The sequence below is a fragment of the Rutilus rutilus genome (genome assembly GCF_951802725.1).
Source record: "Rutilus rutilus genome assembly, chromosome: 8".
Lineage (NCBI taxonomy): Eukaryota > Metazoa > Chordata > Actinopteri > Cypriniformes > Leuciscidae > Rutilus > Rutilus rutilus.
Window position 1 is genome coordinate 4,968,673 of NC_140222.1, and position 22,916 is coordinate 4,991,588.

General features: G+C 36.7%; 1 protein-coding gene across 3 annotated transcripts; it reads right to left on the minus strand.

The window, feature by feature from the left end:
* Positions 1–1,529: 1,529 nt before the first annotated feature.
* On the minus strand, positions 1,530–22,786 carry LOC311295289 (GRAM domain-containing protein 2B). Of its 3 annotated transcripts, none has more exons than XM_084416594.1 (13): positions 22,589–22,786; positions 11,516–11,665; positions 9,551–9,611; positions 9,390–9,462; positions 8,971–9,074; positions 8,541–8,639; positions 7,642–7,713; positions 7,352–7,423; positions 6,940–7,036; positions 5,516–5,584; positions 5,328–5,427; positions 3,209–3,316; positions 1,530–3,119 (listed from the first exon to the last, which is right to left on the minus strand). In XM_084416594.1, exons 1-13 carry the CDS (start codon positions 22,678–22,680, stop codon positions 3,104–3,106), a joined length of 1,113 nt encoding a protein of 370 aa, XP_084272720.1. In that variant the 5' UTR covers positions 22,681–22,786; the 3' UTR covers positions 1,530–3,103. The 3 variants fall into 3 exon arrangements, with proteins under 3 accessions (XP_084272720.1, XP_084272721.1, XP_084272722.1); XM_084416595.1 differs by lacking the exon at positions 22,589–22,786 and adding an exon at positions 17,096–17,252; XM_084416596.1 differs by lacking the exon at positions 22,589–22,786 and adding an exon at positions 11,969–12,138.
* Between the last annotated feature and the right edge of the window lie 130 nt (positions 22,787–22,916).

Genomic DNA, 22,916 nt, shown 5'->3' on the forward strand with positions numbered 1-22,916 from the left:
AGTAAGTCTGTTAACTAGATTTAAGAAGGCAACTCGGAAATTATAGAACAAAAAACGAGATCATTATTTACAAAAACTCAAAAGAAATGCAAAACTTGGTTTCTAAACACTTTAATTACTAAGAACTTGTAAAAAAAAATGTTTAAGCATGTTAAGGAAATTAATTAATTTTAAGATAAATCACAGTCGCACCACATGACATTTTTTAAGGCTACGGACAATTCATCTAGATGAAAAAACACTAAAATCACTTAAAGTGAATTTTTTTAATGAATTTAGGTGTACACAACATCCTTAATGTTTGAACAATTGCAACAGATATTATTATTTTTTGTATTTTAAAATTGACCTGTCGAAAATCCTTATACGTCATTGACCCATAGAAATAAACAATGGTAATTAAGTGCTTTTCCTAAAAATGCAGGGTATTAAAACAGTATGAACTACAAATAAAGTCAGAATTTGAGGCTAAATAGATGTGTTTTAGTCTGAATTAGGTAAGATGTGTGCTTCCATTTCAGTTTCAGCAATCCCTTCACTCGATTGGGATGTTCTCTTTTGTTCTGGGCGGCAAGTGCAGTAACTGTAACATCGGGCATATTTTGTAGTATTAAACACATATTTATACCGACTTCATCAGGCTCCGAAAATTCTTTACAAAGATAGTTGCAACTCTTGCGTCATCAGAACAGTGTGTTCAACGCATCACCGTTTCTGTTTAAAAAACGTTGTGCAACGTTTTGTCGGGGCTGAACGCAGCCCAGATATCGCCCTATCTTTTTTGTTTAGTTTTTTTCCATGTTGATCTGTATTGCTTTAATGCTTTGTAATGTTTAATAAAATAAAATAAAGCAGTTCAATTCCCAAACGAATGTCTCAGAATCGGTTTCTTTAGCAATTAAAAAAAAAACCCAGACATTTTGTGCTTTTTTAAAAAAAAAAAGAGCGCAAAATGTCTAGTTAAAAAATAAAAAAAACACACAAATCGGAAAATAATTTTAATACAGTTATGCGAAAACGCAAATGTGCTTGTATAGATCAGACTCGGCGCGATTTGCGTTTATTGATTTGACGTTTTTTTCGGTTCTTTTGAATGAATCAAAAACGCAAATCGCGCCGAGTATTTTCCGATTTGTTTTACATGTTCTTCTCAAACCTGGAACAGCTGAACACTTCACATTAAGATTCTGTGCACGATTTAAATCAACACACACCATGAAAGTACAACGAACAATACTTTCACAGCATTTACGACTAAATGTAAATTTAAAAAATAAATTAACATACAAAGTTGTATAAACATGAATGCATTACGAACGAACATGAATCAATGGTGAACAACATGTATAAAGCAGCATCAATTTATACAAAACTAATGAAAATGTCGAACTGCTTGCTGTACAATATTTTTAAGTCTTTGGAAACTGGCTGATTATCCATTCCTGCAACATCCTGACTGTCCCATAAACACATTCCACTGATAACGGTTTATATTTAGACTGCAATCAATAAACAATGGTGACATGGGATTTCCTTAGCACTTGATTTATTCAAACAATGCCAAAGCCAGTCTCACAGAGACTACTTTGAATTACACACAATGCAATAAATAGACCAAAAACAAGATGTTTACCAACATATTGATACAAAAACAATACAATAGTGCAATATAAACAAGTTATGAAAGTTGGGATTCTGGCATTGTGGTTATTGGACAGTCGCTGAGGGGACTTTGAGGTTGCGGTGCCCCGGCGATGAGTTGAAATGCTGTGCAAATCCATTTCCTTTTGTTTACATGGATCAGTTCAACTGGGGACTCTCGAAGGAATTTCGAAGGAAAACTGCAGGAAAAAAAAAACCACTCTCCCTAGAGTTTATGTTTGAAGGAGCGACGTGCGTTTACATCACCCACGTGTGAAACCCTTGACGAGTTTGTGCGTGTTCGTTCCAAACACCTGAAGGATCTCCCACGATGCATTGCGAGTTAGTCCCAGCCCTGAGTGAGAGGTTCTTAGCACCGTCTAATACCCCAGAACGAATATATATAGCGCCCCCTTCAGGATGGGAGAGAGTCTCCACACTATAAAGTGCACTCCAACAGCAATCTCTTGAACATATTGCAACATATTTATAACACATACACACGCACACACACACACACAAAAATCATGCATATTTTGGACCGTTTTCGTCAAGTATCATGATTCGAGTCCTGAACGGAAATGCTCTTTTTGGGTTTGCGCAAACATGCGAGCACTTGTTTGTTTGTTTTTTAGCCGTAATTTGGACATTTCGAAGCAATCCGGTTTAGATGCGTCAAACGTCACAATACAATAATCTTTTTTTTTTTTTTTTTTTTTCTTTCTTTTTTTTTAAATCGTTCGGATTACGAAGAGACCTACGTTTCAGAATCACTTCGTCTCCGTAAGGTATAAAAAGACGAAACAAAAGAAAGGCGTTTAATACCTGATGTGAGCATTTTTTTTTCTGTGCATAGACTATACATACAGTAATAGTAAGGGTTTGATTTTCATTTTTTTTTTTTTTATCATCGTTAAACAAAAATTTGGTTTAATATCGCAAACCTCCCAAAATTTTTTTTTAAAAATGGATGTCTAGAGGAAGAATGAAGCCGGAAAAAGATGAAACCGTCGCAGAACGAGATCAGGAAGGAAACAAGCGATCAAAGATTTCGTGAGGAAAACGGACGGCATTTTTTTTGATGGTTCGTAAAACATTTCAAATGAAATGATAACAGATGAAATGCTTTCCCGCAGAAGAACCAGCTGTTAGTTTACTAGTTGTTTTTGACACTCCTTCAAGACAAACCGGTTGTCTTTGGCTGTTTAGGGCGAGTCGCTGAAGGAAACTCCTAATGAAGACACGTCAGCGGTTCGTTAAATCCAACAGCTTCCCGTTTGGTTCTTTACTTGGCAGAGTTTAGTTCTGGGTGCAAATAAAGGTCCTTCCCAGCATTCCCTGCAGGCGTTTATCTTTACTTGGCAGGGTTTGGTTCTGGGTGCACATAAAGGTCCTTCCCAGCATTCCCTGCGGGCGTTTTTTGGTGTTCGTTCCACAGTTCAGATGAAAGTGCACAGACTCTTTATGTTTCTTTGTACCTGAAAGCACAAATAAAATCTGATTATCTGATTGGTCTGGTTGCACACAGTCAGAAACATCAACAAACGTGCGTCAAAGGAGCATTTACCCGCTTTGAACAGTGAATTCGGGAAGGGCTCCGAGAGACGTCAGCTGCTCTTCTAAGGCCACGATACGCAGGCCGATATAGCCAGAGGACAACAGGAGAAGAAACACCCTGAAGGACACACAACACGTCACTTCTCACACACTCAAATATATAAAATAGTATAGATTTTATTTTATAATATTTGTATTATAATATAATATTTTATAATGATTATTTTAGGAAATATTTGTATAAATATTTTACAATGTGTTTTTAGGAAATATAAAAAAAAAAAAAGTTATTTTAGGAAATATTTAATAAATATTGTTTTAGGAAATATTTGTATAAATATTTTACAAAGTGTTTTTAGGAAATATTTAATAATTATTGTTTTAGGAAATATTTGTATAAATATTTTACAAAGTGTTTTTAGGAAATATTTGTATAAATATTGTTTTAGAAAATATTTTTATGAATATTTTATGTTTTTAGGAAATGTTTAATAAATATTATTTTAGGAAATATTTATATAAACATTTAACAGTGTTTTTAGAAAAATATTTTATTATTATTATTATTATTACTATTATTATTATTGTTGTTTTAGGAAATATTTATATAAATATTTTACAAAGTGTTTTAAGAAAAATATTTTATTATTATTATTATTTTAGGAAATATTTATATAAATATTTAACAGTGTTTTTAGAAAAATATTTGTATAAAATGGACACCGAAACACCTCACTTTTCCTGCACTAAAAGAACCTTAACAAACCCTGAGGGCGTCTCAAGCTTAAACCACATTCCTGCGCATCAGCAAGACGAGACTCGCGCGCCCAGAAACCACGTATTCAGGCTGCTTATGATGATGCGTCACGTTATTATCTCGGCTAATTTGATTGAAGGAGTCGGATGCTGTAATAATGTTACAATGTGTAAAGATGTTAAGTAATAAAACAGTAAAAAATATTTGAGGTATATTGTCCTTGCAGTTTTTCCATTAACAGATTTGACGGAAATAAATTTATTTAAATACAAATTAAAACAATGCACCAAAACAGCAAAAGTACCCGCAATTTGTATAATAGTTTTAGTAAATATTTTAAATATTTATATAACTATTTTTATAAATGAGTTTTTGGGAAATGCAGTATACAATTTGATAATCTTTTATAAATATTTACTTATTATTATTTTTTTATTTTTTATTTATCAATATTTTCATAAATTATTTTTAGGAAATAGTTATTTTCTAAATAGTTATATTTTCCAAGTTATTTTTATTTAATTTTGTATGAATCTATATTTAGTACATTTCTAAATACTTTCTAAATCATTTTTAATAAATATTTCTATAACCATTTTATTAATTAGTTTTAAGAAATATTGTATAAATGTTCTAAATTAGTTAGTATATGTTTAGTATGTAATCTTCTAAATTTTGTGAATATATTTTCTTTAAGGAAATATTTTCTAAATGATTTAGTAAACATTTGTATAACTTTTTAAAACTGATCTATATGTTTACATTTTTTAAATACTTGTATAAATATTTTACAAATTATTTGTAGGAAATATTTCTATAAATATTTTATATCTTTGTAAGGAAACATCAGTAAAAATATTTTCTAAATTATTTTATTAAATATCGCATGAATGCAAATTAGTAAATTTTCTACAGTATCTAAATATTTGTATAACTTTTTTTAAATTACTTATATAAATATATTTCTTTTTTTTTTTAAATAGATCAAATACTTAGTAAATATTTAGTAACCACTTGTATATTTAATTTTTTTTTTTTAATGCTTTTATAAATATTTTACAAATTATCTGTAGGAAATATTTGTGTAAATAACTTTTTGTAAATATTTCTATAGCTATTTTATAAATACATTTTCTAAATTTACTAGATATTTGTATAACGATTCGATATATTACAAATATTTATAAATGTACTTTTTTTTGGAAATACTTATTTAATAATTTGTAAAAATATGTATACATTTTATTTACAATTTTAAATATCTGTATGACTTTTCTAATTTATCTGTTTCAAATATTGTATGAGTCTAAATTCTACAGTAAATATTTGCTAAATGTGAATGTGTGAATGTTCCTCTGGTGTTTGGACTCACAGGATCAGGTATATGAGGAGGAGTGTGTTGAGGTTGCTGACTTCTCTCTGGATCAGGAGCGATCGAGCTCGGTCCGTCACAGTCCAAACCCACGAACTTCCTGCGGGGACAGGAAGTAGAATCTCCGTCAGCCAATCAAACACAATATGATGAAGTCATAAACTCACGAGCTCATCCCGAGGCCGTACCCGTGTTCTCGTCGTCCTGAACCGGTTCTGAGATCCTCACAGTCGGGTTCGGTCCAGCAGCAGGACTTTCTGAAGCACACCAGATAGATAGAGAAGATTACATAGATAGATAGATTAGATTAGATAAGAGAGATAGATAGAATATAAACATGTTCATAGGGGTGGGCGATATCTCGATATTTACGATATATCGAGATATTTTTTAAACTCGATATGGATTTTGACATATCGTATATATCGATATATTGTTTATATTTAATTCTGATTTCGCCACTTTGCTTGTTTGCCTTCTCTGTGCTGTGCTCGCCCCCGCCCTCCTCCGCCTCCTTGCTTTTGTTCCCCCTCCCCTCACGTGTTGTCTCATTCAACCAAGTCCCCCGAGTCCGGTCAGGCACATCAATCTTTCCCCGCCCAGCGAGTGCTTGAAGTGCGTCAGAAACAGCGCGCGCGATCAGTTGTTGTTGTTGGTAATTTGTTGTGTAGCGTCGCCTCTCGCCGCATTGCTTTTGTTTGAGGGCGCTTAACACACTCACACTTAACCTGCTCCCTGTAGAAACGGGCCTGGCAGCTCGCGCCAGGTCTAGACACGGTGAAAGTTTCCTGATTGTGACGGATGGCCGAATTTACATGACACATTATAAATTAGCATTAGCCTACCTATTCTGCTATAGATACAGTGCCAAAAAGAAGAGAAGAGGATAAAGGTGGATAAAGACAAAGGTAAAGACAGAGGTAAAGTGATGTAATGAATGAACAGTTTATCTAATTGCATAGTAGTAAGATACTGTAATTTAATGGCAGTTATTTTTACCTTAAACTTTATGCTAGCAGTTGTTCTGAGTTCCCCAGAGGCCCCAGACAGTGTGATTTTGTAACAATCATGTCAGTTTTTAGACGCATTTTTATCACTTTTTTTTAAATGTTTTACTCTACAGTTGTGCAGTTTTTGGGGGATATATGGCATTTTTAAAATTTATTTGCCAAAATTAGTAATGATATTTCTATACAGGTTTATTAAAAATAGTGCAATATGTATTATGTCTTCCTTTATTTTACAGTTAAATTATTATTTTTGTATACAGGGATTTAATTATTTTTTTAAATGTCGCAGAAGCACTTTGTTCCTACATGAACTGCCTACCTATTTGCACTTCAATAAAAAAAGACTTTGTGGTATTTGGCATATTTGTTTTTGCAGTAGTTTTTTTGGGGGGGGGTATTTTTCCTGTAAAGATATCGAGATATATATCGTATATCGAGATATAGCAAAATATATCGAGATATATTTTTTGCTCCATATCGCCCAGCCCTACATGTTCATAATAATAAAGATTGCTTATTTGGAGGGCCACTAATGACGCCTGATTTGGAGATTTGTGTCTGGATTAAACGGTAAACCCGTCCTGATGTTGTTCTGAACAAACCTCGAGTGAGTCTGGAGACGAGAAGCTCTGGTTGAGGACACACACGTTCTCCGTTCACATCCAAAGAGTCGTCCAGACTCGACTGACTCGAGTTCAGCTGCAGAAACACAAACACTCACAATCAATACTCATATACATACTGAACAAAGGGTTTGAGGAAATATTTAATAAATATTGTTTTAGGAAATAATCCTTTTTTTAGAAAATATTATTAGAAATATTTCACAAAGTGTTTTTAGGAAATATTTAATAATTATTATTTTAGGAAATATTAGTATAAATATTTTACAAAGTGTTTTTAGGAAATATGTAATAATTATTATTTTAGAAAATATTAGTATAAATATTTTACAAAGTGTTTTTAGGAAATATGTAATAATTATTGTTTTAGGAAATATCTGTGGTCTCTCACCACTAGTTTGGGCGTGTGGTCGAAGCAGTTCTCGGCGGAGGAGAAGAGAGGGCTGCTGTTGGCACTGCCGTCCTGAAGAACCAGAGATATGATGAGCACAGGAAACATGTGACATCATCATCATCATCATCATCATCATCATCAAACACCCCCCCCCCCCCTTTCCTCTGATATGTAGTCTTTTGTGATTAGTTATAAACCCCTGTCTTTTCTCATTATTTGTTGTACTTTGTGACGGCTTCCTTCTTTGTTTATATAATGTTGTCATTAATAATCATATAATCTCTCACCTCCAGCTGAGGACAGACGGAGCGCAGGAGTTTGTAACAGCTTTCTCTGTTCCTCAGAGACACGAACAGATACTGCAACACAAACATTAGGCATTTCATGCGCATGTACATAAAAAGAAGGCCAGAATGAACGAAGGAATGTCCGTTTCATATTTCACTCCAAAATAATAATTAAAGAGAGAGTTCATGTGATGTATCGGGACATTTGACTTTTGCATTTTTGTGAAATTCCTATTATTTCCAATGATAAATTCTAAGCTTTTATAAAGTTCATGTTAATCTTTTTTTTTTTTATAATACACATTATTTAGTACATGATCCGGTTTAACCCCGTGTGTTCGTGCATGATCCGGTTTAACCCCCCGTGTGTTCGTGCATGATCCGGTTTAACCCCGTGTGTTCGTGCATGATCCGGTTTAACCCCGTGTGTTCGGTCATGATCCGGTTTAACCCCGTGTGGTCGTGCATGATCCGGTTTAACCCCCCGTGTGTTCGTGCATGATCCGGTTTAACCCCGTGTGTTCGGTCATGATCCGGTTTAACCCCGTGTGTTCGGTCATGATCCGGTTTAACCCCGTGTGTTCGGTCATGATCCGGTTTAACCCCGTGTGGTCGTGCATGATCCGGTTTAACCCCGTGTGTTCGGTCATGATCCGGTTTAACCCCGTGTGTTCGTGCATGATCCGGTTTAACCCCGTGTGTTCGTGCATGATCCGGTTTAACCCCGTGTGTTCGGTCATGATCCGGTTTAACCCCGTGTGTTCGGTCATGATCCGGTTTAACCCCGTGTGTTCGTGCATGATCCGGTTTAACCCCGTGTGTTCGGTCATGATCCGGTTTAACCCCGTGTGTTCGTGCATGATCCGGTTTAACCCCGTGTGTTCGGGACAGAAACTGACCTTTTCTCCGTCAGCGGTGCGAACCGAAATGGCGTTGGGAACGAGCAGCGCAGTGTTCTGCTTCTTCAGGACAATCACACTGGAGACTGGGATGACCACCTGACACACACACACACACACACACACACACGCCACTGTTAGACTGCGTTTACCTTATTTATTACTTGTTGATTCAAACTCTGAATTAATATAATACAAAATTTTTCTAAATGTCATAATCATTTGTTAAACAAGTATTCATTACTTCAATGAGCTCATTGTTTCTGCATTGTTTAAATTATTATTTTTTTCGCTAAGTGTGATTTTGCATATGTACATTTCTGAAACGACTCTAAATTGTAATATGGACTCATGCATTTTCTGTAAAGCTGCTTTGAAACGATGTGTATTGTGAAAAGCACTATACAAATAAATGTGAATTGAATATTACCTTAGTGTCCTTGAGCAGCACAGAGGAGAAGAAGCACATGTTGCTGTCGGTGATGTACAGACGCCCATGGTAAGGCACTTCTTTCTGCAGCGCACAGATGTAGGCTAGAGAGAGAGAGAGAGAGAGAGAGGGATAGAGATTTTTTTACTTTAAGATCACTTTATTTACAAAAACATTAAAGATATACATTTTTTAGTAAAAAGCTAAAAAAAAAAACAAGCAGCTGGAATGAGCACAAAGGAGTGAAAAAAATATGTGAAATAGCATCTTAGAAACGCAAACACTCGTTTAAAAACTCGTCTTTTTCTTTCCTTTCCAAAAAAAAAAAAAAAAAAAAAAAAGCATAGATTTGAAGACAGCCATCAGGGTCAACATCGCAATATCGACCGGCTCATTGAAAACACATTCCCATTCCTCACCATGGAGCAAGTCCTCGCTTTCTGGGATTTCTGGGAAGAGTTTGTGGAATGTTTTGTTGTGCTTTACGAAACTCTGAGGAAAATGAGAGGAAACGGGTGTTTAGAATCGGTTTCATTTACAACACAAAAGTGTTGAGAAGAGCGATGAAATGTTGTCTTACACTTCTGGAGTTCAGGCTTTCACTTCTCTCCAACAGCCTGTCCACATCCAGAGTGTGAGACCTGACAACAGAACATTATTACATATATTACATATATAAGAGGAATTATGCTTATATTGTATACAATCTTAGTTTTTTCAAAGAAATTTAAATATCATATACATGTATAGCAGGAATATATGCTTATATTTTATATAAACTATCATTAGCAGGAACATATTTTATATAAGCATATTTTTTCAAAACATTTAAACATGCATATATAGCAGGAATATATGCTTATATTTTATATTAACATTATTCATGCTAATATAAATATTTAAAGTATTTTTGTAAATATTATAAATACTTAATATTTATATTTTTTTATTTAATTACCTTTTTTTTTCCTACCAAAAGATTTCTTTATATGTGATAATGTCACACTTTAGATATGGTAGGTAAATATAATTAAGTAATTAAATACATTTAATTAAATAAATACACATACAAGAATAAATATTATTAATATTTCATATTCACACACACACACACACACACACACACACACACACACACACACACACACACACACACACACACACACACACACACCCATATATACATATACACACACATATATACATACACACACATATATACATACACACACATATATACATACACACATACATACTAGGGGTGGCACGGTACATGAAAACACATCTGAACCGTTCGGTTCGCTTGTCTCGGTTCGGTGCGTGTGTGCGTCGCACGGTTCGACGCATGCGCAGTGTAGCCTCGTGCCCGTGCTAATACGATGCTAAATCATAAATCAGATGTATGTAGAATAACATTACGATGTCCAGCAATCGATCTAAATCAGGGGTGTCCAAACTCAGTCCTGGAGGGCCACTGTCCTGCAGAGTTTAGCTCCAACCCCAATTAAACACACCTGAACCAGATAATCAGACCTTGATTATCTGGTTCAGGTGTGTTTAATTGGGGTTGGAGCTAAACTCTGCAGGACAGTAGCCCTCCAGGACTGAGTTTGGACACCCCTGATCTAAATAGTGCACTGGGTTTACTTAGACATTTAACGAGATCTACTCCACTATGCTGTTTTTTCACGTGAATAAATACATATATTTCACGAATGTACTTTGATGGTCCAGTGGCAGAACTTTTGCCAAGCGTGTCAGAGGTTCTGAGTTCTAATCCGCACTCGTATATATATATATTTTTTATATATAAAAAAAATAATCAAAACCGATTATGTTTATCAGTGGTTGTATATCAAGCAGGGACAGATTTGTGTGATTTCACCGGAACGAATAGAGAGTCTCCTCAACGGATTGAAGCGAGTGAAGACTGCGGCGTGTGCGCGAGCCACAAGAGAACACAGCATCAGCGCCACTGATCACAGCGGCAACGAGCACTTTGATCACTTGATAAAAAAAAACACATTTCAGCGCTAGATTGCTTCTTATTTAACAAGCGAACGAAACGAATAATTTGCTAGTTAACTGGAGATGCTTTATTTATTTGTATTGGTACATCCGTGCCGCGAGATGTTTCAAAAGTGCTGGGGACAATATCGACCCTGGGGTACATCATGTCCCACCCGCAAATTACGCCTATGATGACGAGACACGAGGAGAAATTGACAAAGAACTGTCCGACACAGCCCACATAGCTCTCACTGCAGATGATGGACCTCCAGGGCCACTGAAAGCTTCCTCACGGTGACCGCTCACTCACTATATTACTTCAAAATGGGAAATGAGAAGCTGCGTTTTGCAAACACGCCCCATTTATGAAATAAATCAATAAAAGTGAAATGAGAGTGTTAAAGATTAAAAGAAAAAATAACAACAAGAACCGTACAGAACCGAAAACCGTGACCCTAAAACCGTGATACGAACCGAACCGCGCCACCCCTAATACATACATCTATATTTTTTTGTGTTGTCGTGCGTGTTGTACCTGTGCGGGGCCGGCCGGCTCAGGCTCTTGTCCTGCTGCTGAATCTCGAGCTGGTTCTCCTCCAAGCTGAACGCTTTCCGGCTTCCCAGTTTAGTTTTCGTCCTCCCCTTCTTCACCTTCCCGGGGATCGTCCCAGCGTCCACCGAGTAACTGTGAAAACATCGGAAAACCAGCGTCAACCTCATGACGATCCAGCCGTGTGCCGTTCCCTTCGCTCCGTTCAAACCTCACACACTAATCTGCCTTTACGGGAAACTTGTAAAACACGACAGATGGCCAATAGAAGCCATTTAATACGGTCAATACCAGGAACAAACGTGGTGAGATCACTCAAACGGCTCCGCTTTATGAGTTTCTCTCAGTGTAATGGTTAAACAGAGGCAGAGTAAACACACTAGAGCCACACAGTTTGACCTCTAGAACAGATCAAACCCAAGCCCAGCTCTTCCTTACCTGTACAGATGAACTCCGTGTCTGCGGGACAATCGCAAACTCAGAGATCTTTGCATCCTTAAACAGTGAGAAAGCAACACAAAACTGGCCTCACGCCATAACACTGGAGCAATAAACCAAGCCTGCGTCTCGACGTGAAGCGAACCTGAACACAGCTCTTCAGCGGGAGACGCTCAACTTCCCTGTATGCAAATGAGCGTGGGCGGGGCTTATGACATCAGATGGTGTGAGTCGATGATGTAATGAAACACCTGCATGTGAAAACACGTTCAGATCGAGGGAAGAAGAAGCGAAAGCAAACGGGAGTGAAAGTCAAATCTGTATTTATTTCAGGATCAGATCTTTCTTTTCTTTTCTTTATTTGCCAGATGAGAAGTTTGAACCTACGCGTTTAATTTTCCTTGCCTTTTATTTTGTGATTATTTTAATTCATTTCTATGTAAAGCACTTTGAGTTACCATAGTGTATGACATGTGCTATTTAAATGAACTTTTTACCACTATTGGACTATGAGTATCTGCTTTATACGAACGCCCCAGTGCATGATAGTTTTATACCGTTTATCATATCTCTTTATGTTTCATTCCTGGTTATAGTCATCAAGCACATCACTGCACTCGATATGATAAAGCCGAGTCGCCATCGGTCTCAACTAAGTAGTTTTAATTGGTATTGTTGTATCTAGAAGTCTTATTCGTGGTCTAATTCAGTTTTATTTATATCTCTCTGCGTTTCTAATACAAACGTTCGCTACCATCTTCCTTCTAATGACTCGTTATATCTTAAAGTTCCTCGGGTTTGAACAGAGCTAGGGGAAAAGGCTTTATATATAATAATTGGAATAATTTACAAAACATCTTAAAGCGGACTCTGCCTCCTTCACTAAACGAGTTTAAGTTGCTTTTAACAGATTATGGGTTTCATTCTTTGGACAATTGCTGTTGTGATCCTTGATTATGTTTTTGTGCTTTGATGTGTATTTGTATGTCTATGTTATTATTAGTTATGTTATTTGTATGTCTATGCATTTTTATTATTATTATTATTTATTTATTTTTCTCTCAATAATTTTTTTTTTATTTGCTGTATTGTGTGTAGTTGTGAGTATTTGGATGTATGTGTTAAGTGTGTTATATGTGAAGCACTATGACAGTTTCAACTAATTTCCTCATTAGGATAAATAAAGAAAAAAAATCTAAAGAAATTCAAAAAGGTCAAAAAAAAAAAAAAAAAAGAATGAATGAAAGATTGAAAGAACGATTGAAATTCTATGAAGCTGCCGGAAATAAAACTCAAAAGTAAAACCACAAACATCTAGCTTAAAACATCCAATTTGGTGTCAACATGTACAGCACAGTGCCTGTAAACCCCATAATGTGACCCTGGATCACGTCACCAGTCTCGAGTCGCACTGGTATATCTGTGGCAATAGCCAACAATACATTGTATGGGTAAAAATTATCCATTTTTCTTTTATGCCAAAAATCAATAGGATATTAAGTAAAGATCATGTTCCATGAAGATATTTAGTAAATTTCCTACCGTAAATATATAAAACATGTATTTGTGTGAGTGAATGCGGCACAATCGTGAACATAAATGAACAACTTTAAAGGAGATTTTCTCAATGTTTCGATTTTTTTGCACCCTCAGATTCCAGATTTTCAATAGTTGTATCTCTGACAAATATTGTCCTATCCTAACAACCCACACATCAGTGGAAAGCTTATTTATTCAGATGTCAGTGGATGTATACATCTCAATTTAAAGAAATTGACCCATGTGACTGGTTTAGTAGTCCAGAAGTCCATAATCAACAGTCCTTGTCTTTCCCAGCGTTCAGATTAATGACTCCAGGACAAAGGTGTTGCGTGCTGAAATATACAGGCTAAAAGGCATCATGTGATGTATAATAACAGCACTTAGGCACGCGAGCGATGCATCACCTTCTGGCTACACTGGGCGTAATGACGACTAATCACTTTCAAAGACGACGGAAACATTCCTGAGTTCATCTGCGGGGGAAAACTCACGACACACAAGGAAACAAGTATTTTAAGAGTGGCTAGGATCAGCTGACGCATTTTAGATAATTTAGCCAACTTTCGTTTGGTTGTTTTTGTCTTGAGACCTTCGGATATTAAAGCAAACCCACGCATGTGGTGCACAAACACATTCAAAACAGGATACGCGCCTAAAAAGTTGCCGGCACAAAGAGCCACAGATGAGAAATGTTGACTAATGTTAATTGCTAAAGACATTTCTAAGGTGTATCAGCATATGAAGATGTAGGAACACCAGGAAACAACACACAAATATCATTGCTTGTCTTTTAAATCAAGCAGCAATTATATCATTTCGTTTAATTACGAGACTCGGAGACTTTTGTTCTGACCTAAAACTGAACATCTGTACGAGGAAGTGATGTACGATTAAAAACAAAAAACTTTTGTCCAACTAGTTGGATGAAACTTGAGATTTAAAAGGATTTAAAAAATAAAATAAAAATAAATAATAATAAAACTAACATTTTCTTTAATTTCACTCTATTGGGGTAAAATGAGCAAGTTTTTGACAGACCGCAGGAAATTCGCATCTGTACGAGGAAGTGAACGTAATTAAAAACAACAAACTTAAAACCTTAAAACTAGAACAAAACAACAACAACAACAACACTACATGTAAAAAAGACTATAATAAAACTTAGATAGAAAACGTAAATGTACGTTTCACACTTTTGAGGCAAAATTCGCTCTGCGACAAAAAATGCAATAAGAAATTAAAACAAGAATTGCTATAAACTATTTAAAACACCTAGTGACGGTCAGATCACATTTGCATTACACGTTTTTTTTACCCAAATCCTGGGTAGAGGCAATTTTTTTGGCAATTTTTTCAGTGTTTGTGTAGTTTTTGTGTTACCCAGCTCCTGGGTCAGATTTAACGACCCAGGGGTTGAGTTATTTACCGCAGGCTTTTTGCACCCTCCTCAGGAGAAGAGTCAAACTGCGGCGTGTCTTTGCAAAATACAGGTTTGTGTACATTTTTTGTATCTATAAATACGTTATTGTTCTGTATATTGTTTCATCTTATACAAAGCAACATACAGGGGAGCGATGTGAGTCACCTAAACGAGCGTGACACGTCAATCTTTTCAAGTGATGGAAACGCCTGATGCCTTGCATAACATTGTATGATTTTATTCAAAAATATACACAGTCGCCTATATAAATACGTATTATGTTAAAAATATGTTCTCAGAACTGCACGCTGATTGTTTATGGACGGGTTATTGAGTCAGTCACAGCATGTTTCGGCTACGAGTGAAACGCAGGTATTTTATAGTTTATAAAATATACTATACTGTAAAATATGATTGAAAAATAAAGGAATTATCATACAAGCCAGTGGTTGTATCGAGTATTTTTAGTCAATCCGTAGACATTAATTCAAGAAAAAGAAAAAAAAAGCTAGTATTATAGTAAAAATTGATCAACTATGCTGGGTTAAATGGTTAGCCTACACTATTTGGTTACCCTTTATTTGAAGGTGTCATTGTTACAGTCTAAATATATATTTAAGTACTGAGTAATATTAAGCAACTACATGTACTTAGTCTAGGGTTAGGATTAGGATTGGGTTGAGGGTTATTTGCAAGTAATTATGCATAATTTACTGTTATTACTATGGTAAGTACATGTAAAAATAACAAAGACACTGTAAAATAAAGTGTTACCCTTTATTTTAAGGTGTCACTGTTACAGTGTAATTATATATTTAAGTACTATATACTTTATAGTATTTAAGTATTTACTATTATATATTTAAGAGTCATTTTAAGCAACTACATGTACTTACTATAGGGTTAGGGTTTGGTTGAGGGCTATTTGCATGTAATTATGTTTTTGTAATTATGTATATTTATGTACCATATGTAACAAAGACACTGTAAAATAAAGTGTTAATGGTTAAAATCAACCCTTTTCCTGGGTTAACCCAATTTGCTGGGTAAAATTAACCCAACATGTGTTCTGTCCTATATTTACCCAGCCCGTGTGTTGAAAACACCCAACTAACCCAGTGTTTTTTAGAGTGCAGTTGCCCAGAACTTAAACCACATGGCTAAACCCTCAACCACATTTCTTATAGTTCACTTTCCAGAACACAAGCTGTAAATACAGTCAAGAGAGAATTTCCAAGCCAATCTGTGAGGTGTTTTTGGCACGTCTGCGCCTTGAGGTCGAGTTGTGTATTCGTGCCAAATGGAGGCATTCAGGGGAATCTACCGCCCCGGTGTGGACGTTCACAAGAAACACAAGTAGAACCAGTCCTCAAAAGCATAAAGAAAGTCTTTTGTACATGAAAACATTTGACCTGTTTGCCAAGCATTACATAATTTAAACACCCTGATCAAACAGTAAGGTTTGACATTTGGAAAATGGATTTTTTAATAGGTATCATTGACATTATAACAATACTAAAGGATCTGGAGATCCTATTTGCACACTTAAATGTTGTTTACACATGTATTAACTCCATTACGCTGCGCTTGCATTACATTATCTCATGTACAGCGAGCCTCAGCAACTTCTATGTAGCCTCAAGACACGCAGTGATTGAAAACGAAGACAATGAGCATCAAATATCCCCTGCTGATTCATTCAAATGCTGAAGATAAAGAGCAAACGCGCCTTTCTCGATGGATATCTTCTCATCTGGTTTGAACTAGCACCAAAAACAGTGGCATGAGAAGCTTCGCAAACATGCCAAACAAGGAAATGTGTTAAAGTTCAAGGTCTGTTCCCAGCAATAAACTTGCATCATGCTTCCCCTTTGTGCTGAGAATGAAAGTGCATTCTTTGGAAATTACTAAAATCGAAAATGAATTTCTTGCTTCTTTTACGAATAAAGACGGAATTTGATTCCCATGAACTAGTGAATGTGTTTCTAGTTCAAAAGTAGCAACAATACAGTATAGGCCTATTCCCAGTTGTTCAGAGTCAATCCACTAGGAACAATAACAAATCAAACCCCCCAAAACATGTCGGATCAATGATGTATTCCCAGCTGCTTCCCACACCAATCACGACTATATATCCCAGAGATCGCGTTACAATCGTCTCCTACCTTCTCAAATCCTCACACACAGCCGTGTCCACGCGACTCGAGTCCTTCTCGCTGTCCATCGCCTTCCCAGCTCTTTCCTGAATGACTTTCAACCAGTTGCTGAGCAGTGAGGTCTAAAGGTTTGCTTTACAGCTGATCCGTTACACAAGCGCAGCTCGATCAGGCCAAAAACCGAGATAATGAAGCACAGGGAAGTTAAAGTTGTAGCCGAGGGAGGGCTAAAGCAATCCTCCGCCGGCCCACTCCGCTCACCAGCTGGGGTTTCCTTGGAAACCAGTGGAGGAGTGGGTGATGGTGGCATCCCATAATAGCCCATTTAAATACCATTGAAAGAATGCAAACAACTGAAGACATCCAAACAAAAGGCCCATCTATTGTCTTTGTGATGGGGTGGACGGTCAACAAACCCATGGGACAGCTAAAGAAAGACCTCCACAACGCCAGGCAATTCTGTGCAAAGATCGGATCAATATTGGAAGCAAATCGTATATTAGAAAGAACATTTTTCTTTTCCAAAGTTTCAGTATGAACTGAACGGGTTTATGACTGAATATGCTTTCCTACTAGGGCTGTAACAATATATCGTGACACAATATATCGCAATACAAAAATGCAACAATATGTATCATGGATAGTAGGGCTGGGACGATACACCTATCGATATACCATCACGATACTTGGGTGCCGATACGATATGTAGTGCGTATTTAAGAATTGCGATTCGATATTGCGAATTTTTTTTTTTTACACTAGACCATGGGGAAAAAGTTAAATCATACACTTATACAGACTGTACATGATGTATAAGATGAGCCATTTACAAAAGACTTATTTCAGAAGCATCATACAATACTACATTCTCTTTTTTACAGTCACTTGTCGCCACCTACTGGTGAAACAATGTAATCGATAAATGCGTTATTTTAAGAGCCAAGTTATCATCAAAAGCTGATTTACTCTACTTTGATCACTGTCGTAGACATCAGTGTTTATATTTGAACTTTAAACTTTTATCCCAGTACTTCTATGATAATTTGAAACATTGTATCACAGAAATAATGATACTATGATAATGACACTGCAGTTTCATGACGACTCTCTCCGGATCAGGGCTAACACAGATTTGAATGTTGCGATATGATTTTGTCAAAGGTTTAATAGACAGACGAAATGAAAGAAGATCGCGTGGGCGTTTGAGTCGAGATTGAAAGATGAAAAGATGACTCGTGCAGCTCTACGGTCTTATCTCTCTCTCAGCGTATGAGTAGTGCGAGTGCTTTCTGTGCATTCAGTCTCACGAAGCTTCCACGAGTCCACTTGGGATATTACGTCACTCAACACTCATAGATAACGACACATTTCATCCTCTGCTGGAACAAAAGTGGCTAACTTCTGTCAACCTATAAGCAAGGACAAAAATAAAGCAATTTAATTTGAATTAATATAGATTCTGTAATAAAACAATCGATTTTAAAATTGTTAAATTATTATTTAATAAAAAAAAAATAGAAATCACGATGCCTAGGTGAATCGATTTTTTTCTCCCAGCCCTAAGTGACAATATTTATTGCGTAGGCTTATAGACCTAGTTAAAAAAAATTACTGTGTGAGTTTTCAGAGTTTTAGTGTCAGCACTACATTAATCTACTATATATAATGTTGAATATAATGTATAATAATGCAATGGGGGAATATTTCTGGGTTCTGATTATGACGAATGTCTGATGTTACCAGTAAAAAGGGTCCTACATTATTTTAAATATATCTAGTCAGTGCACAAGCATATTCATCTAAAATAATTCAGTATTTTCAGCTTCAGAATCATGAACATTGTTATTCTGGTGTCTCTATTGTCCTGTGCTTTGAGTTTCAGCACTAAGTCCAAGACTTGTTACACACACAATGTAATAACAAATTTAGCATTTTAATCAACAGTAAAAAAATAATAATTGTTAACCTTTTTATCATACGTCTTGGAGTATTGCGATAATATCGTATCGTGAGTTCAGTATCGTGATATGTATCGAATCGGGACATGAGGGTCTCGTTACACCCCTATTTCTACCAGGTTCTGATTTTGAGAGTGCAAATAAGCTATTAGGCTATAATTAAATTATCAAAGCCAAATCTACACAAATGCTAATCATACATGGGAGAAAACCATATCTGGTACTCAGACACAGCATAAAAGTTAATCAACAACCAAGATTTCTGATTTCTGTTAAAAGTTTAACTTTTCTCAGTACAGATACAAGGGGCGCCAACTAATACACAGTTAAAACACACTAGGAATCAGCGTTGACTAAAGTCATGCTGTACACTGGTAATTCAGACTTTTAAGATGTGGGCCACAACAAGATCCAGTTCAATTAGCATTGAACCTTTTCTCCATCTGACCCCTGACCTCCTTGTGTCACGACAAACCAAATGATTATGAATCATCCCTGGCCAAATGTACATTACACAAGCTTTCAACGCTCATGTCTGACAATGAAAATGCATTAGCTCATTGGTGAATCATTGAAGATCCTTGTCCAGGCCATAAAAAAAAACAGTCTCTTCAAGTCTTTGTCTCAAGTTCTGCACTTCTCAGCACTCCTCAGTGCATTTTGTACTTTGGTTAATAAAACAAGACGCCATGTTCTAACGGGAGAGAAGATTACACACTAGTATCAGCATAACATGATATTGAGAATATCAGGTCAGTTTTCATTACATAAGCAGGAGATCTTCACGCTCTGAAAGACACAAGGGTACTAGATCACCATTGGTGGTTTGAAGGGAGGAACTGTCGACTGAATGCGATTCAAGTTTGCTGCCAAGAAGCCCAACATCTAAATCAGAGTTTGAATTGTGCCAGCGTTGGGAAACCATAGATCATTTTCAAGTTGAGCAAGTCATGTATTTCCCTGCTGACAAAATGAATGGACTAGAGCGGAAACAGAGAGAATATGGTCAAACCACATGTAAAGAATTGAAGGTCGGTGTGATAAATGATCTTGAGTGGGTGTGTGCAGAGAAACGGTTAGGCCTAAGTGTTAACCATAACTTCTGTTGAGCTGTACCATATAGGCAATCATACCTCTAAAACAAAAAACCAAATCTAAACATAGAAACTACAAGAAGAGGGTGGAGATACAAAAGCACAAACGAAGCTTCCAAACTACACTAGGATTTGGTCTCAAGAATCAAGATTACCCAATGAAAAAGAGGGCACTTGGCACGTTAAAAACTGGTGTAATCTCGAAACCAGAGTTAATGACTACAAACAAAGGCGTAGGATGAGGATTGCGCCTCGACATCCATCGAGCCACATGGTCCGATCAGAGCCAACACCAATCCCTGTCGGCAAACAACAGCTTGCCACTTGTGGAAGGGGGCCAACCCTTCAACACAGAGGACATTTGTGCGAGTCATGTGATTTGAATGCATCAGTCTCACTTCCTCAGTGTAACTGTTCTAAACAGAAAGAGGTCTTTCTTTCCACGGACCAATCCAGTCCAAAAGAAGACTGGAAATTCCACCCGAGAATCACATGAAACTGATCATATCTTGGTCTTTTGGCCCAACTATGTTTGGGGAAATGCAAATCTTCAGTAGAGGTCAAGGTCATTAACATGGGGCATGGGTTATTTTAAGTGGATTTCACCAATTCAGGGGCGAAATCGAGACGTTTGTTTGACTTTTGGAGGCAACATGTTAAAAAAAAACAAGAATTTTGCTGGGAAATTATGTATTTAACGGAAAGATAGATTTATCATGCGCAAAATCTGGAAGCCACATGTTGCTTCAAGCTTCTAAAGAAGAAATTAACAAAGCGATCTTGTTGAGATTACTCATGGGGAAATAACTAACCCGGATGACCTGTCAAAATAAAGTTAGCAGTTTCTTGTGTTAGACTGAGTTTGCAAAGAAGTTGTGCAAGACCACAGTTATAGCTTTATGTCCTTTACCGGTTATCTATGTGAACGATAAAGCGGTCAAGGAATTGTGGGCCCATAGTTTTCTTTACAAGGCCTGGAGAAGCTAACACATAATTCCAGTGGGAAGCAAAATTAGACCAGACAACCTTCCCACACCTGGAACAAGCTTTCGGGCTAAAAATAGAGCACCGACAGATAACATGTGTTGGACCACCAATGCAATGGAGGGCCCATGAGATCATCTAGAGAAACGCTTATCAATCTAAACCACTTACGAGGCATTGTGATGTAATGACGGCATTTAGCGCATGCCGTAATTTGATTATGACACATTCCTGCTCCAACCACCATTGAAGACAAATCAGTTTGGCCAAGAAAGAGGTCAATTCGCATTTAAATTGCCCAAGTGAATGGAAAACTCACGCCTTGATGAAGGTTACGAATGAAGATTGGTTTGTTTAGTCACAATCACAGATTAGGGTAACGTCCACTCATGCAGGATCACACTATGAGAATATCTGGACTGATTTGGTATAATAAAGGCTAAGGTATATTTTCCATCCAATGACTGAATGGACCTCAGTCATAAATAACTCAGCGATTGGAAAATGTGAGGCAGGGAAATCAGCTCTAGTCTAAAACTAGCGCAGTAATACCTGTACATTAGCATGAGGGATGTGATCCATTTACAATACCGGCTTAACAACTCTAATACCAACACGGACACATGAGTACACATAAACGGCAGATATTACATTATGCTGCGAGGCTAGTATTTCGGCGTTTGGAGGTTTACAAGGTGGATGACAAGCTATCCACAATTTTTATACACACCATAGTGGCACGGTACATGTCAAAAACTACAGTATTATTTGTGGTGCATATGAAAACCATGATGACATAAAAACATGGTATTATTAAGAGTAACAAAAATGTACTTTGGCAGTACAGCAGCCAAAATAACACCATGGTAATTCAATTCGTGAAATAGGATTGAATGTAGGCTACTTCAAAACAGAAAGTACAACCACGGTAAATTAAAAACAACACATTGGCACTATTTGTAAGGGATGTAAACACCATGGTTTAAATAAGAAAATACCATGGTATTAACACCTAATGTCATCACTGTACCACGGTAGTACCACAGTAAAGGGAATGCAATAAAACAATAACGATATGGATATTTTATATGTAAAACAAGTTAGTGCGAAAAATGATAAACACATAATTATACTATAGACACATGGAGTAGCAATTAAATGGTCTCTAATCTAGATTTGAGTAAGATAAATCAGTCATCAGGAAGCAATAATGTCATCTCTCTCTCACACTCTCTCTCTCTCTCTCTCTCTCACACACACACACACACACACACACACACGGTGGATTGTGACTATAAAACAACATCCTTCTGACCTATATAATTGCAGAACGTACACATCACATAATCTGATCGTAGCAAACACACCAATACCTTATAGTTATAATATAAACACAACATTAACATATTTAAATGCGCTGCGCATATTGCATTAAAGGATGTCGACAGCTGATAACGGTCACTCACCTCTCCTTCATTAAATGCTTGATTCGCGATATGGCGCTCTCGTCGATCTTTCTCAGAAATGTTTTCAACCTCTCCCTCTTGTTTTCCAGCATTCTTCCTCTACACAAACCGACACACGCCGACAAAAACACGCCGTTTAGCGAGGATGCGATGATCCGGTTTCTCTCCGGCGTCCCATGAGCACGGCCTGATTAACAAAATGAGACAAAATCGGACCAAGTGCTGGTGGCCAATCAGCGCGCATCTGATCAGTCACGCCGCCCAATCACGGTGCGGCACTCGAGTTTGGACTCCTCCCATGCCCTTTTATGGACAGGACGCGTGTTCG